Source organism: Podarcis pityusensis (assembly GCF_964106645.2).
Source record: "Podarcis pityusensis genome assembly, chromosome: 9".
In the NCBI taxonomy this organism is placed as follows: Eukaryota; Metazoa; Chordata; class Lepidosauria; order Squamata; family Lacertidae; genus Podarcis; species Podarcis pityusensis.
In genome coordinates, this window is record NC_138034.1 from 17,245,141 (window position 1) to 17,263,779 (window position 18,639).

Here is an 18,639-nt window from a genome sequence, read left to right on the forward strand (position 1 = left end):
GGTGCCCCCCCCCCAAAACAATCACCTTGTGCATGACCGTGTAGACATGTGGCACTGGGAAATAAATAAATAGATTCAAACCAAGAAATGGCGGGAGAGAGCAGGAGAGTCCTCATGGCTTGCAAGGAGACCCTCCCTGGAGCCCAAAGAGGACTGCGGTGAGGGCAGAGGAAGCCCTAAAGAGTTCAGAGGCACAGCAGGGCTTTGTTTAGGCTGCTCAGCCTCCCTGCCTAGCAGTTGACGCACACAAAAGCGCAGCAGTAGCAGCTTTTCTGTGTGTCCTCCAGTCTCCAGCCCAGCCCCAGAGCTTCAAGTCTAGCCGAAGAGAGAGTTGTAGGGAGAGAGAGCAGGAGAGAAAGGAAAACAACGGGCATTTAGAGGCTTTTTTAGAATGTGCTCCTCACACAAAATTCACTTATGCATGCAGGGGTCCAGAACGTAACCCCCGCATAAGTGGGGTGGGGGCACGCCTGCATAATCAAAACCCTTTTGTCTCCAGTAAGTGACATGGTTTCCATTTTTTCCAGCGGAGAACCAGGGAGAAGCTAATGAATGTACTTTCTCTGTGTGGTCCAGAATCGGGTCTTCCCAAAAATCCATCTGTAAGTAATTGTAGATTCCAGAAGCTGAGGTTTGACATATTATAGCGACTAATGTGATTTCAAGTTGCTTTGACTCACCCCTAATTTTTCAGGGGTGCATCATTAAGAAAGAAAACTCCTCTGTATTCTGTTACATTATATTATGGATGTCCTTCTAGGTTGTCTTTTCTTCTAATGAAGACTTGGAAGTTGGGGACCAACAAACTAGTCTTATTTCAGCAACCGAAGAAGTAATTCAGGAAGAGGAAGTGGCTGTAGAAGATAATACCAGTGAACAGCAGTTTGGAGTTTTTAAAGACTTTGACTTTCTAGATGTTGAACTGGAAGATGCAGAGGTAAGTCCATACAGCAGTAGTTCCACTTTGAGACTTTTCCACAAGGCTATCCTTCAAGCAAAGAAAGGTTTGGGGACCTTATTCGTTCCATTTTGATGTACTGTATTTAATCAAAGCCTTTGATAAATCTAGCAAATGCCATAGTTTAGCAAAATTGAGATATCTTTCTTGGAAGAGCAGGTTGTCCAAGATTTCGTGCTCTTTGACATACCAAGAAAAGTTATTTTCACAGTATCTGCGCACTTTAAATTTGTCTGGAAGGAAAATGAACTGGTATTTATCTTGGATCAGTTCTGCTGGTATGGGACTATCAATAGGCTTTATTGTAGGAATATTTTGAGGGGTTGTCAATTCCATACCGGATATTGCATTGGGAAACATAATGTCAATATTTGGTGGTTAGTGACAGTCCTAAAACTACAGACCACATTGCCCAGTGTAACTACACAGAGCATGAAGTATAGCCTTTAGTACCATCAACGCCTGAGCAAAAGTTATCCCATTGAACATTTTAAATGAAATGCTATTCTCATGGTATGCTGTAATACTATCTTGGCAAAAGGTTTATGTTGGAATTGCTTTGACCTTTAGCCATTCACACTGTATCTGGTTTCATGGTGCATTTGTCATCTTTATCTGCATTTTTTTCTGTTTTGAAGTAGTAAAACTTAACTGTTCCAGTATGCAAGATAACATTGCAGTGCATGGAAATCATATTTAGGGACCAATGCAATGCTATACTGTAATCCACATTTTTTTCTAAAGGTTTCAAAAGTACAGGCAGAAAAAAGAGATAGCAGAATATCTTTTTTTATAATTGTACTTGCTATACATAATATTTTTGACATGAGCTAGTTTCAAATAATAATGCACATTGTGGAAGATTAAGGGCAGAGTCGTGTATATTCAGCAATTAGAATAACCAGTAGTTCCTTTTTCAAGGAAGGCAGAATCATGTCTCTATATTTTTAAAAAAGCAAAAGTGTATATTTTTCTTTATTTGTATAATTCTGCTCCTAACAGAGATGAGGTTGCTATTATCTGATGTTCATTAGCTATTTCTGCATTTTATAGTGTGATCATGGAATACATACAGCCCTGGTAAAGGGCTGATCCCCACACAGAAGGTTTAAATTACAGGTATAGCCTGTAAGCAATTTTTATTCTAAAATTGTAACGTACGGATGCTGCAGGACCCAGACTTTGCTTAAAGTAAATGTGTATGAACCCTCTTCAATTACATTTTTAGCCAAAGAAGTTATGGAGTTCCTTCACAATTCAGAACTTCATAAACACTCCAGTTTTTATTTAGAATTCTCATGAAAATAGGTTTACCTGTTTGCAGGTAGTTCCACATCTGTGAAGAGGTTGCAGGCATAAAGCCATAGTGATACTGAAGGCAGTGAAGGAGCTCTCACTCATGCATTCATCAAAGTTCTAGTGAATTTGAAGGGTCCCAAGATCAGAGAGAACATGGGAAATCGCCTTCACATAAGTGTCCCAAAGCTTTGTTACTAGATGAAATTCTCACTAGCATTATTGACTCTTAAAGGAAATTTTCGCTTATTTTTCTCACTTTTAAACAAGCCACATGCGAGTGGAAGGTGTTGCAGATATATACACATGCACACATAAGGGGTAGGAGAGGGAGAAAGAATAATTGGATATATTTATTTTTACACTCATTTGCTATGGAAGATATTTGCATTATCTTTTATATAAGTACCTGCAAGTTCAGTTGGCTTAGACACATCGTAGCAGTTGAGTGTAAGAGGACTTATCTCATTAATAGAGCTAGGAGTTCTCAAACTGTGGGAAGGGTACAACTTGTGTGTCAGAAACACTGAGGAGCAAACATGGAGGCTTTCCAGCTGAACCATCCATGATTGAGCAGTTGACCTGTTTTGTTTGTAGGGCACATTCCAGCCTTTCCTGTTAATAGTGAATTTAACAATAAGTTGACTGGTCTCATTTCTAGGACCTCCAAACATCAGGAGCCTTACAGTAATGGAAAGGGTGGGGGCTCAGACTCCTTAATACATAAATATTTATAATAATAATGCTACAGGACAGGACGATTTATTGCTGGTGGACCACAGCTTTTGATGAAATACTGTATTTTTCTGTGTATAAGACGATATTTTTAAAATTGGGGGTTGTCTTATACACGGAATGTTGCAATTAAATATATAAATAAATACATGCCGCCATCCATATTCTTTCCCCCCAGCCTCATGACAAACCCTGGTTTGGTACTCCCCCCCCCCCATCAGCCCCCACTCCAGACACTGTCCCTTCCACCTGGTTCCCTCAGCCATCCCCTAGCTACCCAGACCCCTCATTCCCCAAGCGCACTCACTCAGCCAGCTCTGGCAGTCGCAGCTCCTTGATCAGCGTTCGCATCTGCCGGCGCTCGTGGAGTAAATACGGTACATACCGTAAATACTGTGACAAAAGTGCAACACACAGGCGGGAGAGCTGGAGCTGCAGCTACAGTGGAGTTACACTGAGCTGACAGGAGCAGCCGCCATTACACAGCTTGCCTCACAGTTTTTTGTTTAAATATATGGTACTAAATATACCGGTGTTTTGAATACTTAATAAAATATCAAAGTTGTTCTGTTTGGTGTTTAAAAAAATTATTTCTTAATTTTGGGCTCAAAAAATAGGGGTCGTCTTATACATGGGGGCATCTTATACACAGAAAAATACGGTACATTTCTTAGCTGGGCTAGGGGAACTTGTGGCCCTCCCATCTCCCAGCAGCCTCAGTCAGCATGGCCCAGGGGTCAGGGATGATGGTTTGTAATCCAGCAACCTTTGAAGAGTCAGAGGTCAGCCACCTTTGACATAGGGGTAGCATTCAAAGAGGCCCATAAGCAAGCTGCTATTAAAACACATTCCCATTCCTAGCAAGGAATTAAAAAGTTCTTTACTTCAGGATTGAAGAAAACATTCATGTTTTGAGGACATGAATAATCATAACACTATCTAAAAACATTTATGCTTTCCTGCACTGTGAGTAAAATTTATGCATTCTATAGTTTGTCCTGTAAATGTAGATAAAGTCAATTTAAAATCTCATCTGTGTTACCCTCAAACAATTCGCTAAATTTGTTTTAATATATGTTACACCGAGAAAATGTACCATAGCCATCTTGTTTTCAGTGTTTGTCTCATAATGTTTTTTTTAGCTGATTTTACTGCAATGTGGAGAAAATGAAATGTTAGGGTTTTTTGGCAAAAGCTTTTCCAGAGCTTGAATCAGTCTTCTACTGTTGGCAAGCATACAGTATAGAAAATGCCCCCATTATAAAGTATCTTTAAGTGTTTGTCCTCGTTCTAATTATGTGTGTTTTTCTTTTTGCGAACCAGGAGCTGCAGGTAAGTTGCAGCCTGGTGCAGTGGCTTGTTTCATCTCTTGTCATCTGTGATGTATTTGTCTGTCTGTGCTTGGTAGTCAGATACCTTGTATTGCTAAGGATATATGGCTACAGAAAATAATACACTGAGCTATTGCCATCCAGACACAAGGTATCTGCAAGGGAACATTAAGGAAATTGTTTTTGCCATGTATTAAAACACTTTGAATACAAACAACATTAATTGAATTTATATATCCAATTAACTTGAAGGGCTGATTGAAACTCTGCTCCCAATTAATTCAGTATTTGTGTGGCTTTGTTTTGCTGTGTTCATTTCAGTATTATGTGTATTCTGAGAGCTTTAGAATAAACATTGCCTTTATTACAGGGCGAAAGTATGGACAACTTCAACTGGGGAGTCCGTAGGCGTTCCTTGGATAGTATTGACAAGGGAGACACACCATCACTCCAAGAATATCAGTATTCTGGTAGTACCCCAAGCTTGAACTTGACCAATCAGGAAGATACTGATGAATCTTCAGAGGAAGAAGCCCTGACCGCAAGTCAGATATTATCACGATCACAGATGGTAAAACATTTATTCTCAGATAATAATCGGGTTTCTCCTTGTTTTAACCTTCAAATGGTACTATCAAGTGTGTAAATTATTCAGAGTTTTGACTTGGTCTCTCTTCTGCAGAAGGCATGGAGAAGTGTGGTGTTTTAAGTACAGCAGTATATATTTATTTAAAATATTTCTGTACTGCCTTCTATAAAAATCTCAAGTTAGCATTACAGTGGCTAACTTGGCTGCGGCTTCCGATTGGCTGCAGGAGCTTTCTGCACTCAAATCGGAAGCCACGGCGAACGTTCGGCTTCCAAAAAACCTTTGCGAGCCGGAACACTCACTTCCGGGTTTGTGGTGTTCGGGAGCCAATTTGTTCAGGAGCCAAGCCATTCAACAACCAAGGTACCACTGTACAGAGTTAATAAGAACGCACAACAAGTAACACAGATGTACAAAGCAGGAGCAACCAACCCGAGGCAAATTGAAACCAGTCTGTATTAAAAGCTAGATGTGGCCTACACAGATGTAATCGGCAGGTGCCTAAATTTAATACCAGTGTCAGTCAGCAGCAGCTCCCCTGGTTGGGTCCTGTGGCACTTCCACCAGAGAGACTGCGAAGCACATTGACCACATCAACTCCCCTCCTGTCTTGCCCCTTTCCCAGTAATGGGCAGCAACACGCCTATTGGGAAGCAAGCGCTGCCGCTCGGATCAAGCTGCTTCGGGCTTGGGAACCTGCCTCAGTTCAGAGAGACAATTCCATAAAGAGGGCACCAAAAAGACCCTGGTTTCCACCAGATGCAGGCTGTCCAGGACGGCTTGATCAGCTGACCGCAGTGACTGGATAAGTTGGTATGCAGCCTCTTGCTCTCCTCCTAGTTGCCTGAATGACAGCTAACAGGAGTGGTCCACTGAATGCTGCTCTGGCATAATTTGCTCACCCCTTGCCAACTGAGATGTCAGGCTACAACAACATGGCTCTTGTAAAAGACTTTCGGTTAAATATTCTGTGGTTCCTGCTCATTTTAATACCTGCCCAATTCTCACTAGTGATCCCAGAAATTGCTAATTGTTGTTCAGCTGCAATGGTAATATTGAAGTTTTATTACTCTGTTTTTTAGTACAGTGGTACCTCCGGTTGTGGACGGGATCCATTCTGGAGCTCCGGTTGGATCCTGAGGTTTCTGCAACCGGGGGTGCCGCTTCTGCACATGTGCTCAGCATGTAGAGCACTTCTGCGCGTGTGCGAGTGATGAAACCCAGAAATATACTTCCAGGCTTGCCGCTTTCATAACTTAAAGCTTACATTACCTGAGGGTAATGTAAGGCAGGGTTCTACTGTAATGAGGTGTGTGAGAGAGAAAATTTTAAAAATAATTATTTAGTTGGTTTTTCAGATTAATATTTCACAATCCATATCCAAGATACAACATAAAAACAAGATCCCAAAGAATCCCCTGGACCTCCCTCCTTCCCTTTGTGGGTCCTATTGTTAATCAGTTTCCTCCTGCATCTTTTATTAATAATCCAAATCTTTCCCATCTCCATTATATCCAAAATTCAACTTTAAACTACAAGTGTTATTCCAGTCCTACTAATAATTTTAACTTTTTACAATGGTTTTTAAGATAAATCATAAATTTTCCCCATTCCTTATTAAAATTTTGGTCATCCTGATTTCTGAGAGAAATGTTTTAAATATTGTATGATGTTTCTGCTTTTCAGCCATCTTGAGTTCCTTTTTGGATATAAGGCAGGATATAAGATTTTTTAAAAAATGGAAAGTGCGTTTCCATTGTGCTTTATCAATGGAAATGTGCCTTTTGCTTTAAGAATAAAAAGTTTCCAATCCTCAATACGTGTTTCCAACGTGGTAGATATACACAAGGTGGTAACTGAATTCATTAGTGCAAAATTTTGCCTGTATTTTGTTTTGTAATTAGCTGGAGGTGTTTGTGTTTATTTATTTTTTCTGCTGACCCTTGTTTTATTTTTGTCTCCTTAGGTAAACAGTGACTCAGCTGCTGATGACACAGCACTAGATAATTCTGGGTCGCTGCTACAGTCTCAAGATTCCACTAGCAGTGTTGGAACGGAAGAAGTGCTTCAAATCAGAGCTGAGACCCCAAGTTTGGAGGTTTCCCCTCTAGATAATGCTAGCAACCAGCTGCCTGAGGTGGGGAATAATGTGGGCTGCTGGTGCATGGCTGATTTGGGCTCTTTCTAGCGCTGTATAGTATCTTTTTGCTTCCTTTCCGAAAGCATTTTCTTCTGTAATTGATTGTTTAATTGAACCGGTTGTGGTGGCATAAGGGAACGAGAATGTTTTCTGGAAACCAATCATTTCCTTCATGAACTAAAGATGTTCACCAAATATTAAAAATAGGTTTGAGGGCTAATAATGGATATTTTGTGGTGCAGAGCAATAATTGAATAAGCAAGATGGTTTTCTGGATGCAGCAATTATCTTCCTGTGGTCTTCCCTCCCCCCCTTCCTCCTCCCCCCATTTTTGCTTTGTCTTTGTGATTGGGTGCTTTAATTGAAATTTGAACCTCAGGTCAGCTGTGTTAGCAACTGGTTGATTCAGCTAGTCCATTTGAACAGGAGATCTATATGCTAGTGGCATTTTTTTCTCTTAATGGAAATGCTATATGGAGTAAGCCAGATTCCCAGCTGGTAGCTGATAAGAAATCAGTGAGTATTTTAAGTTTGTGTTTGCCATTGCAAACATTTTTTTAAAATATGCAATAACTTCAAAGATAAAGCAGTCCATCTCTGATCTGTAGTTCTTACTGGAAAAACTAATAGTTAAACTAATGTGTACAAGAATAGTTAATGACACATTGTTTTTCCTCTTTTCCTGAGCCACTCAGAGCCATCATAAGACAGCTCTGGAGAGGAAACTAAGCAATCAATTGCTGCTCATGGCCTCTTAAGGTAGAGATGGGGAACTGGATCTAGCCACTGTTCTAAGTTCCCCACCTTCCATGGGATGTGGGTGGTGCTGTGGGTTAAAGCACAGAGCCTAGGACTTGCCGATCAGAAGGCTGGCGGTTCAAATCCCCACGATGGGGTGAGCTCCCGTTGCTCGGTCCCTGCTCCTGCCAACCTAGCAGTTCGAAAGCACCTCAAAGTGCAAGTAGATAAATAGGTACCGCTCCGGCGGGAAGGTAAACGGCGTTTCCGTGCGCTGCTCTGGTTCGCCAGAAGCGGCTTAGTCATGCTGGCCACATGACCCGGAAGCTGTACGCCGGCTCCCTCGGCCAATAAAGCGAGATGAGCGCCACAACCCCAGAGACGGCCACGACTGGACCTAATGGTCAGGGGTCACTTTACCTTTACTCCCCACCTTCCACAGGCCAGTTTTGACAGATGGATGTGGCCACCCACCAGTCAATCACCTGGCGTCATAATAGCATCAGATGATGACACCTGTCAAAGTTCAGCTGATGGGCAGTTACAGTGGCCTTCTTTGAAGGTGTGCAGTTTCAAAGGGGGTTCCCCTATTAGCACAGAGTGGTTTGCATTGAAACGGCTTGTGCAAACAAGAGCTCCCATTTTAGCAAGCCGTTTCAATGCAAACCGCTTTGCACTAGTGGAGCAATTCCTCTTTGATGGCACACTCGCAGCAGCAAGCTGCTTTGCAGGGAAGAAAGCTGTGTTTTAGCAAACAGTTTCCATGCATCCTACTTCAGAAGAGCTGCCTTGACTGCACTGGGGAGTTCCCAGGGCCAAATTGTCGAGCGCAGCTGATCCTAATGGATCTCTCCAGATAGCTCCATTTGTAAGGAACAATCTCAGTTTAGGATCCTGCTTCATTGGAGCTATTTCCATACCTGTCACACCTCACATTACATATGCTATCAGTTATGGGGTTAGGTGGCCATGATTTGGGGGAAACGGTTTTGTAGAGTCCCTGTCAGGCCAAATGAAGCCCCCAGGCTAGAACCTCCCTACTCCTCTTTTAGAGGGTCAGATCAAATGGGCCCCTTCAACTTGACATATTTGCTTAACCTGCAGGTGATAGGGCCTTTTATTCATTCCAATGTTTCCAGGGAGTTGCAAAAAGCTTATTTGCCCCTTTTATCAGCCTTTGATCAGATGCAGTCACAAATTGCACTAGCAGCAGTAACTGGGGTGAAGGTAAGTGATAGCATCGCAGTTGCACTAAAACAATTGGAGAGGAATAAAGGAGCTGGTGACAGGGCACTGCCCTACAGAGCTAGTATTTAGGAGCTTTAACTTAGCTACATTGCATGATGAGCAGTGCCATTTACAAAAAGTCTGATATATACAGGGCAGATTCTAATGTTGCAAGAGTTAACTTCCACTTGTGCAACAGGACTTTATCTGCCTCTTCTTCCCCCTTGCAGTACCCAGCTCCCCCCATCTGCTCCGTAGGGTCACTTTACCCTCCAAAACAGATTTTGAGGGCCGACAAGGGAAGAAGAGGGAGTACCGTTGGGCAAGCAGGTGTCAGTTCCACTTCAGCACAGATAGTTCTGGATACAACCCGCAGTCTTTTTGTTGAATCCTTCAAAAACCTTTAGCCATCATATTCAGGGCTTTTTCCCGCTGGCCTTTGCAATAAGTACTATGATTCTTAAATTGTCACTAGTGTGAAGAATCCTGTTTTGATACATGGTAAACATAATGTGTGTGTTCTGTTTGGGGAAATTGCATTTACCTTTTAAAAATATAGGCTGTTTGAAGACAGTAGATGTCATTATTCTTGGAGAACAGAAAATAATGACAGTCGTCAAAATATTTGGTGTCTTTGGTTAAGTCAGCTTGTATCTTGTTGCTTGGATTAAAGCATGGTTGCATTCTATTGTGCACGCTGTGAGAGAAGCATTCATGCATCCCCTATCCTGCCAGTTTCTTCTTTGTAGCCTCGGTACAATCAGTAAGGCACATCTGTTAGAAGCTGCAGGTGCTGTCATTTCTGTTGAATGATGCTAAAAGGAACAAAGTCCCATCCTCAGGATTTTACTCTTTTTTTTTTTTTTTTTTTTTTGCATTTAGCTGTCCAGTTTCACGATTCAGTTTATATACGGAAAGGTGAAATCTTCTAACAAGAGAAGCTTGCTGTTGACAGCAGAATATTTTTGTCCTCTGCTTACTAAGCAACAAAGATATTGGGAATATGCTTTTTTGTGAGCAGTGTTTTGATACATTAAATATAATTAGTTACCTTAGAATACGGTGGGGAAGGTTTGCATTGCCTACTTTTGTTAATTTTTTAGACTGATACACTTGGCTGAGTTGTAGAATATTCTTTATCTGTCAAGAAATAATGCAATTTTGGGATTTTGAGACACTTCTCCTTAGCAGTATTTGATGAACCCATTTTACTTCCGTGTGAGTGATAAGATTCTGCTGCTTGCTTTGCAGGATGGCAGTTCATCAATAAAGGATGAACAAGTTAGTACAGCTAGTGAAGATACTGGATCATTTGCTTTGCAAGAGCAGCAAGAGTCCTTGATCTGTCAAGAACCCCTGGAACTAGAAGAAACTCCTGAAATTCCAGAGCACCCCACTGCTGATAGTTATACTGAATCGATCTGTGAAGATGATGTTACCCTGGCCTTGAAAGAGTTAGATGAAAGATGTGAAGAAGAAGAAGCTGACTTCTCTGGTTTGTCTAGGTAAATTGATTTGAAGCCATATGTATTTTCTTTCATTAAAGTAATATCAGTATTGATTCATTCACTATTGCCTTAGAGACCAGTTTATTTGCAGTAGCGCAAGTAGATAAATAGGTACTGCTCTGGCGGGAAGGTAAACGGCATTTCCGTGCGCTGCTCTGGTTCGCCAGAAGTGGCATAGTCATGCTGGCCACATGACCCGGAAGCTGTACGCCGGCTCCCTCGGCCAATAAAGCGAGATGAGCGCCGCAACCCCAGAGTCGTTCGTGACTGGAGACGGTCAGGGGTCCCTTTACCTTTATGTTGCCAGTGGCATTCCAAGCCTCTAATTTCTGTGATGCTTTGGGGTTGTTTTACTGCTGGTCCGTGCTGCTGAAAAGTTCACACACACACTGTCTGCACCTTCCCGACTCCTACTGCTGCTGCACCACCGGGAAAAAAGCCAGAATATGTCTTTTCATGATGCCCAAACCCTGGGTTCATGGTTTGCTTCCCCAAACAAATCACAAGTGGTAAGCCAAACTTCTTGTGGCTTTTTAGAGAAACCAACCACAAGCCCAGGTTTGGATCTCATGGCAAGCAAACACTGGCTTGTTTTGTGGCAGCAGCTGGAGTGGGAGACTTTTTAATAACATGCACCAGCACACTGTGCATTCACATTACCCATTGTTTGTTTTTAACTAAGGTTGAATATGACATGAGAACTGGGCTCATGACATGACAATGGCACCATAATTCTTTCCTAAACTGCTTTTAGATAAAGTCCTAAAATAAGTAATGAAGGGTTTCCTCCCCAGATGTCACTAATTTTTTTTTCAGGTGGGGGGAGACTAGCCTACCGCTTGGAAGAATTTATTCAGTTTCCATGAATCCTTGTTAAGTTGAACAACATTCTTCTAAAATTCTGCTTTGTAAAATCTGCTGTATGTTTGAAACATTAGATAATTAAGTTAGCAAAACAGCAACTTGCTCTTTGTTTTAGGCCCTGCTTCTGACATTATTTCAAACTGATCTACAGGCCCGTTTTAGAATGCCTTGCACAATGCTAAGGGCAAGAAGTCAAAAGATCTGAAACAGCATTTACTTAGCATGCTTGTTTTTGCTTTATTTAGTCAAGATGAAGAACAGGATGGTTTTCCAGAAGTCCAGACATCTCCACCACCTTCCCCATTTCTTTCTGCCATATTGGCAGCTTTTCAGCCACAGGCATATGATGATGAAGAGGAAGCTTGGCGCTGCCACGTTAATCAGATGCTCTCGGACACTGATGGATCTTCTGCTGTCTATACATTTCATGTGTTCTCTAGGTTGTTTCAGGTAACTATCCGCAATCGCTTTGTTTTCAATTTTTATTTTGAAACATCTAGTAGTAAAACATTTGTGTTGGTGTGTATCAGATTTTGGGATGGGGGGGCAGGGATGTTAAATTGTCACTGTTTACAATTCCTGTTAGAAAGCTACTTGTTTCCCTTAGCCACCATCAGAGGGATAGCCGTCTCTAGGGGTGAGACTTTCCACATCATGTATTGCCAGGTGACTGTGGTATTGTCCCTCACATCTCCATGTATAAGAGTTGGCTATCACTACCTAGGACTATTACCATGTTGACCATAGAATCATAGAACTGTAGAGCTGGAAGGGAACCTGAGGATCATCTAGTCCAACCCCCTGCAATGCAGGAATATGCAGCTGTCCCATATGGGGATCGAACCTGCAACCTTGGCATTATTGGCACTACAGGGGTACCTCCAGTTACAAACGGGATCCATTCTGGAGGGCTGGCCATATCCCGAAAATTCCGTAACCGGAGGCACAGAGTGCTTCTGCACATGCGCGAAGCGGCAAACCCACGCCTGGGTTTGCCCCGTTCACAACCCGAAAGTTACGTAACCCGAGGGTCCACTGTACACTCAAACAACCAGTTCCCTTTTAATGCAGCATTAGAAGAGTGCTTCAGAAGATATTTTCAGTGTAATATGGTGATAACTCTCCCCTAGGATAAACTGATTTGCCCTGTCCTATCTGTTAAGACTGCACAATCCCACCCCCAAGTACAGGAAAAAGGAAAATTTAGGCTTACATGTGAACTCCCATTTAGCAATGCTACCTGCCATGCTGAAGAAAAGGAAGTGAAAATATTTCTCTGTCTTTCTGATATTCCCATGTCTAGAACATTCAAAGGAAGTTTGGGGCTATAACACATGAATCCATCAGTTTTCTTGGGGAGAATCTACAGCGAATTGGAACAAAATTCAAAAGTTCACTGGACGTTATGATGATGTGTTCTGAATGCCCAACAGTTTTTGTGGATGCAGAAACGGTAATATCTTACGTTTATTAACACATGCTGAGCCTACGTCTAGTGAGCTTTGCTACTAAGGTACAGAATGTTCTGTGATTTGAGATGTGCAAAGAATCACTCCACTTAAAAATATTATAATGTTAGCTTCAGTGCATAAACTGGCTGAAGGTGACTTGGCTTCCTAAATTCTTTGTGGTTGCTTCAAGTAAATTTTTCCTTTCAAATGTCCAGAACTTTGTCATCTATCTGAATAATGTTTGACAGTTAAAAGGTTGAAAGTCAAGTCTCAAATTCAGTGGATCTCTGATTATGAAGATGTTTAGTACCAAAATTATAAGTGTGTATGTGTTCTATTCCTGTAACACCTGTAGCAGCACCTGTCCTTTGGAACTGCTTCCCATTACGCTTCAGGCAGATGCCGTATCTGTTGTTTTCAGTGCCTATTCCATGCCATTCTTTTTTCCAACCTGCTTTTTAAGTGAAGATCTTTATCCCAGTCTGAAACTGTATTGGATCTGAAATTAAAAACAACTTCATATATAAAAATAATGGTTTTTACTGTTGAAATTGCTTTGGGATACTTTATGGGAAGTGATTCATAAATGGAATACATAGCAATAATTAAGGCTATTTTTATATCACAGCTGATGTCCTATGGCTTATTGGAAACCTTGAAATTCAGTGTGCTCGAGCTTCAAGAACACCTGGATACTTACAATGCTAAAAGAGAGGCAGCAGAGCAGGTAAATGTATTGTGGTGCCTGGCTTGTTGCGTTGTGTTGAAAGAGGAAAAAGCTGAAAATTGCAGTTTTCTCAAGCCACACCCAGCTGCCCCTCCCTAGATTCATATTAGCTATCACTATCTCCCTTCCCCACCAGGCCAAAAAGGTTACCCACCTCTGCTCTAATAGATGGAGCACAACAACAAAAAATTGCAGTGTGAAGTGTTTCTCTTCCGGGTTTGAGCCACTCCACTACATTCTCATTCCCTCTGCTTTTTCTTTTCCTCCTTCCAACACTCAGTAAGCTTTCCACGCCCACTGAGCATGCTCAGTTCTTACTTTTGGGGGAGGGGATGCTCCATGTTAAGGTGTGGGGGGGTTAGTAGGGTGTGCCTAATATACGACATTAAAATATTTGATTTCACTGTTAATGTCTCTGGAGCTCTCACATGCATCTAGGGACATTTTAAAATAGCTTATCATTGTAAACCAGGGATGACTCTATCCGTACAAAGAGATGTATATCTATATCTTGTCTTTTCTATATCTTGTCAATCCATATGATTTTTAATATTGAATATTACATTTTACATCCTGATAATCAGGTGGGAGTACTGCTCTCCCTAGGTGCTGAAGGCAGAAATCGTTGCTCTAATTGCAAAAAACTGAAGTGTTACCATGACAACCTCATCCAGTTCCAACTTCTGCCTCACCTTGCTCTGTTGTTGGCTTCAGCTCCCTCCCCTTGTCATCAGCTCAGGCCTGATAATTTTTTGCCTTTTGTGCCTGTGAATGTTGGAAACCTTTATCCCCCTCCTCTATCTGGCTCCGTGGTTTTTTGCCCTTTGTTTTTTGCTGCACTGTTCTCGGAGCCTCTCCTGCCACCAGCCACCATGTTTTCTCTCTCACCTTTTCTCTTTGTTCCCTTCCTTGATTATTTAAAACTGTAAAAAAAAAAAAAAAGTCTCATCTTCAGGTGCTCCCGTTTGCTCCGGGCAAGACACAGCACACCTATGGGCAAATACAAACAGAGGTCTGTCGTTGCTGTATTACCCTTTGCTGTCTACCTGCCAAGACGCAGGCCTCTGCTATGGCGCCAGTGTCAGATCCCCAGAGAGTAACAGTGGTTGGGGCTCAGCATTTGGTGCACAGGCAGCATAAGGGGCTGATAATCTTTGTGATGAGGAAGGAAGCCAGGCAAACCTTGGTCAGCTTTTTACTAGGGATGCTTCCCCACAGGAGTTCTCCGGGTTTCAGGACTCTTCCTGTGTAGCCAAGGAGACTCTTCCTGCACACACTGCAGCGTATCAGCAGTCTCTGGCTGTTTCTACTACGCAACTGCTCCTGTGAATGCCTTACAGGTTGATCTCCGGGTTCTTCACCTGTCAAAGGAAGCTTTTCTGGCAGATCTAGCTAAGCCTTCATCTCCTCCTGCCCAGCCCACCTCTGCTCCTCTTCCTTGAGTTGCCTCTGAAGGTCTTCATTGCTTGTACCAAGCCTTTCCATCAGTCTCAGTCCTTTTTCATTTCATTTCCCTGTGTATCTCTGGGCAAGAAAGTATCCTCTGCCATTTTAACGATGGTTGAAAGCCTGTATTACTTTGGCATATAATTGTTTCTTTTTAAAAAAATTTTTTAAAAAATATTAACAATTTCAACATAACAAATTATCAAAACATCTCATATTCATTTTCCCCCTTTCCCCCCCCATCAAACCCTCCCTCCGTCCTCCCCCCCAACACTTCCCTCAGCTCCTTTCTCTGATTTCTCAACTCATATTATTCTCTGCATACTGTAAAATTGTATAAATCAGGCATATAATTGTTTCCATTTGACTCCTCCAACCAAAATTATGACCCATTTGACTAGAGCAGCATCTGTTTGGACAGCATTTTCCTTGAATGCTCCCTGGGTTAGTCTCAATACCTTTACTAAACACTATGTCTGTCTGTGCTTTTGCAGAGGCAGCCTTTGGGATCCATGTCCTCCTGGACCAATAGGCAGCGTCTCATTCTCTCAATTGTTTGCCACCCTATACAGGTCAAATTGGGTATGTCCCACCTGATGTCATGACATACGTGGAAAAGATACTACTGGTACTTACCCCTGAATGGTTTCTCTACATGCATGTAGCTTGACATAAGGCCTTCACCAGTTTTCTAGGCTGCCTTTCTCCATGTGATTGGAGGCCCGTTTTCTGTGTTACTTCGTGTTTCCTGGATAGGGAGTGTCACATGTTGGGGGTTTTTTTTGTCATGCCACTGTTCTGTTTTTGGCACTTACTGTCTTGGCTTATCATAATAAAAACTGGCGGAGGTCATCATGGTAAGGTCTCAGGTTTTTGCAATTGGAGCAGCAATTTCCACCTTAAACCACTAGGTGGAGCATTACTCCTACCTGATGACATGTTACATACATGCAAGAGAACCCTTCATGGCAAGTACCAATAGTATCATAAGACTTTTAAAAAGTAACAATGTTAAAGGCAAACAACCTTGAGCTTTGAAATATTTTCAGAATGTTAGATGATTCTGATACAGTGGAGAATTCTTGTAAATGATAGGGTTGGGAGGACATAGGCTTTGCATTAAGAACAGAGGTTGTTTTTCTGGGTGAAACATTGAAATTAATTCAAACCTGAAGGCTTTCTGTTGCTTCAAAAATACTCCTGCGACCCACTCAAACCTTTGCCCTGCCCTAATCACTCACCATTTCTTCACTGAAAAGCAGGCAGAATACAGGAATAGATCCCCGGGCAATCTTTTGACACCATCACTACGGAAACCTCATGTTGAGAGCTTCTGGTACACTAGGATGACAGAGGTCATTCTGAAGTTACCAGCCACCGGACTCTTTGTGCATAAACAATACACAGATGACTTGGATACTGTCAGTTAATAGCAATGCACAGAAAATAACAATGCCCCAAATCTAGTTGTGCTAGAATGCAGGTATTGTTAGGAAAGTGTTAGTTCCCTGAAATACTGTTTTCACTACAGTTGAACTGTTAACCCAGTTCAGAGGCTCCTTAAACAGGTAGGAAGATAGATGTATACAGGGAACTGCTATGTATGCAAGCACTTCCATTGTGTTGGGCGGATCTGTGAGGACACACACAGCTGCTTCCAGCATTAAAGACCATGGCAAAGCCTCTTCACTGAGCAGCTCCATGGGCATTTCAGCTAGGGCAAACAGAGTGTCTTGGATTGCAACCAGTCCAAGTGTGAAAAGGCAGTATTGCGTTCTGGTATATTAAAGTGGAGGAAGTAGTTTAACTGCAGCTGGCACTACTGCTTGTCCCCTCATATTTCTAACACTTTTACTTGGGCAGGCTGAGATTCAGTGCAAGCTCTCCAACTCAACCTCATGTTCAGGAGTAGAGCAGGTGGTATCAAAATCTAATATGCCTCTAGGAGTCAGCTATGTCAGAGAATCCTGTCTGCCTCTTGAGGTCAGCTTCAAGCTCACTTATTTGCCATTAGGCTCTTTTGGATTGTGTATGGCAGCTATTTTCTTCTCTTTTATAACTTTATACTTCAGACATGAGTAAGAAACCAATATTACATTGGATCATTGTCAACACTCCCACTGGAGGAAGAAGGGGTGGGCATTCTTTTGCAAGTTCCTTTTCCCCTATTCAGCCCGCCTGTACCCAGAGATGCACCTGGTGGGGGGAGAGACAGGGAGATGAGAGGCAAAAGTTGGTTTCTGCAAAGTCCTCTCTGCTACCCGGCTAAAAATGAACCTTTCCTTCACCCCCATTAATAAACATCTCAAATATGAAAGAATAAGGATGTTATCCGACAAGATGTCCAATATGTCCATTATATCAGCAGGCTGTATTTATGAAAATTTTGTGGTCCACACAAAATAAATCTCTCTGTTCTTCAGGCTCTTGCAAGCATCACTGGGTTGTTTTTTTGTAATCATGCTTGTGTTTTATTTTGTAGTGGCTGAAAGATTGCAAGAGGACATTTGGTACAGATGATGGTATTCATGGAACCACTACAGATGCTCAGGTAGGTGTCAGGCCCTGGTCACTGGGTCCATTTTATGCCATTCATTAATATGAAAACCTTGTGTATGCCACAGTAGCAGTCATATTCCCAGACTGATTAAAGATTACTTGTAAAGGTTTTCATTTCAGTTATCACAACTATCTGAGGAATGTTATGAAACATTGGCCTGAGAATAATGGATTCTCCATCTTATTGAAGTGAGGAGCCAGGCTCTGGATCTGGGCTTAATAACACTGAGCAGATAAGCAGGACAGATAGCATCTGCGTACCAAAACACGTCTGCCTTTTATGCAGCTGCTGTTGCAAGCGAGAGAATTGGTATGCTGCATCTCTGCTCATCAGATAAATTACTGTCTGGACCAGAAGCCGTGCTGGATCTAATCTAATTAATCCTGGGCACATACCTATGACCCGTCTAGAAGGGTACATTTAAAACAATTACTGGAGTGATGAAAATCTTGCCTGTTGTATTTGCAAAGGGCTTTCCAGAACAATACAGCTGTAGTACTTGGAACTAATAGGTGCATGAAAGAAAGCACTACAGGAACATCTTTGCTAAGGCTTTTTAATACTTAATACCACGATAATACCAAGTATGCAACAAGAACAATATTTCAAGTAAATGCTTTCAACTGTCATGGTATTATGAGGATAGTGCTCTTTAGCACCCTGATGGTTACACTGTGGGGTGCTGCCGATGGTATTTAATATCAATATGAATCAGCTGGGAGTAGTTTGGGGGCAAGATGCCATCAGTAGGTAGATGACACTTGGCGATACTTCTTTAATATTTGACTTAAGAGAGGATATGCAGTGCCTGGATGCAATGGTGGGATGAATGAGGGGAGATAAGCTGAGGTTGAATCCTGGCAAGATGGTTGCACTGTGAGTGAGCTGTTCCCACGTCTAAGAAATTGGTTGACTGCCTGGCATGGACAGGGCTGCTTTCCTTCTGAAGGAGCAGCTACACAGCCTGGCTGTGCTTCTGGATCCAGCCTTATCACTGAAGGCCCAAGTAGCCTCAGTGCCTAGAAGGGCCTTTTACCAGCTACACTTGGCATGACAGCTTCAGCCGTTC

General features: G+C 42.1%; 2 protein-coding genes across 11 annotated transcripts in view; one reads left to right on the forward strand and one right to left on the reverse strand.

Annotated features, from left to right (window-relative positions):
* FRYL (FRY like transcription coactivator) overlaps positions 1 to 18,639 on the forward strand; it is a 145,038-nt gene that overhangs the window by 119,719 nt on the left and 6,680 nt on the right. For all 9 annotated transcript variants that reach the window (XM_081019735.1, XM_081019736.1, XM_081019728.1 and 6 more), the window contains 9 exons: positions 528 to 602; positions 761 to 937; positions 4,691 to 4,891; positions 6,876 to 7,046; positions 10,266 to 10,519; positions 11,632 to 11,836; positions 12,690 to 12,839; positions 13,466 to 13,564; positions 17,493 to 17,561. In XM_081019735.1, the coding sequence (XP_080875861.1) occupies positions 528 to 602; positions 761 to 937; positions 4,691 to 4,891; positions 6,876 to 7,046; positions 10,266 to 10,519; positions 11,632 to 11,836; positions 12,690 to 12,839; positions 13,466 to 13,564; positions 17,493 to 17,561 (1,401 nt within the window). The remainder of the gene's footprint in view (positions 1 to 527; positions 603 to 760; positions 938 to 4,690; positions 4,892 to 6,875; positions 7,047 to 10,265; positions 10,520 to 11,631; positions 11,837 to 12,689; positions 12,840 to 13,465; positions 13,565 to 17,492; positions 17,562 to 18,639) is intronic.
* The window catches only part of ZAR1 (zygote arrest 1), a 33,698-nt gene continuing 16,014 nt past the window's right edge, over positions 956 to 18,639 (reverse strand). The window contains exon 4 of one of the 2 annotated variants that reach the window (XM_081020144.1): positions 956 to 2,869. In XM_081020144.1, coding sequence (XP_080876270.1) covers positions 2,732 to 2,869 — 138 coding nt within the window. In that variant the 3' untranslated portion in view covers positions 956 to 2,731. Of the gene's footprint in view, positions 2,870 to 12,847; positions 13,337 to 18,639 lie in introns of those variants that run through there. The other variant, XM_081020145.1, reaches the window with a different exon arrangement.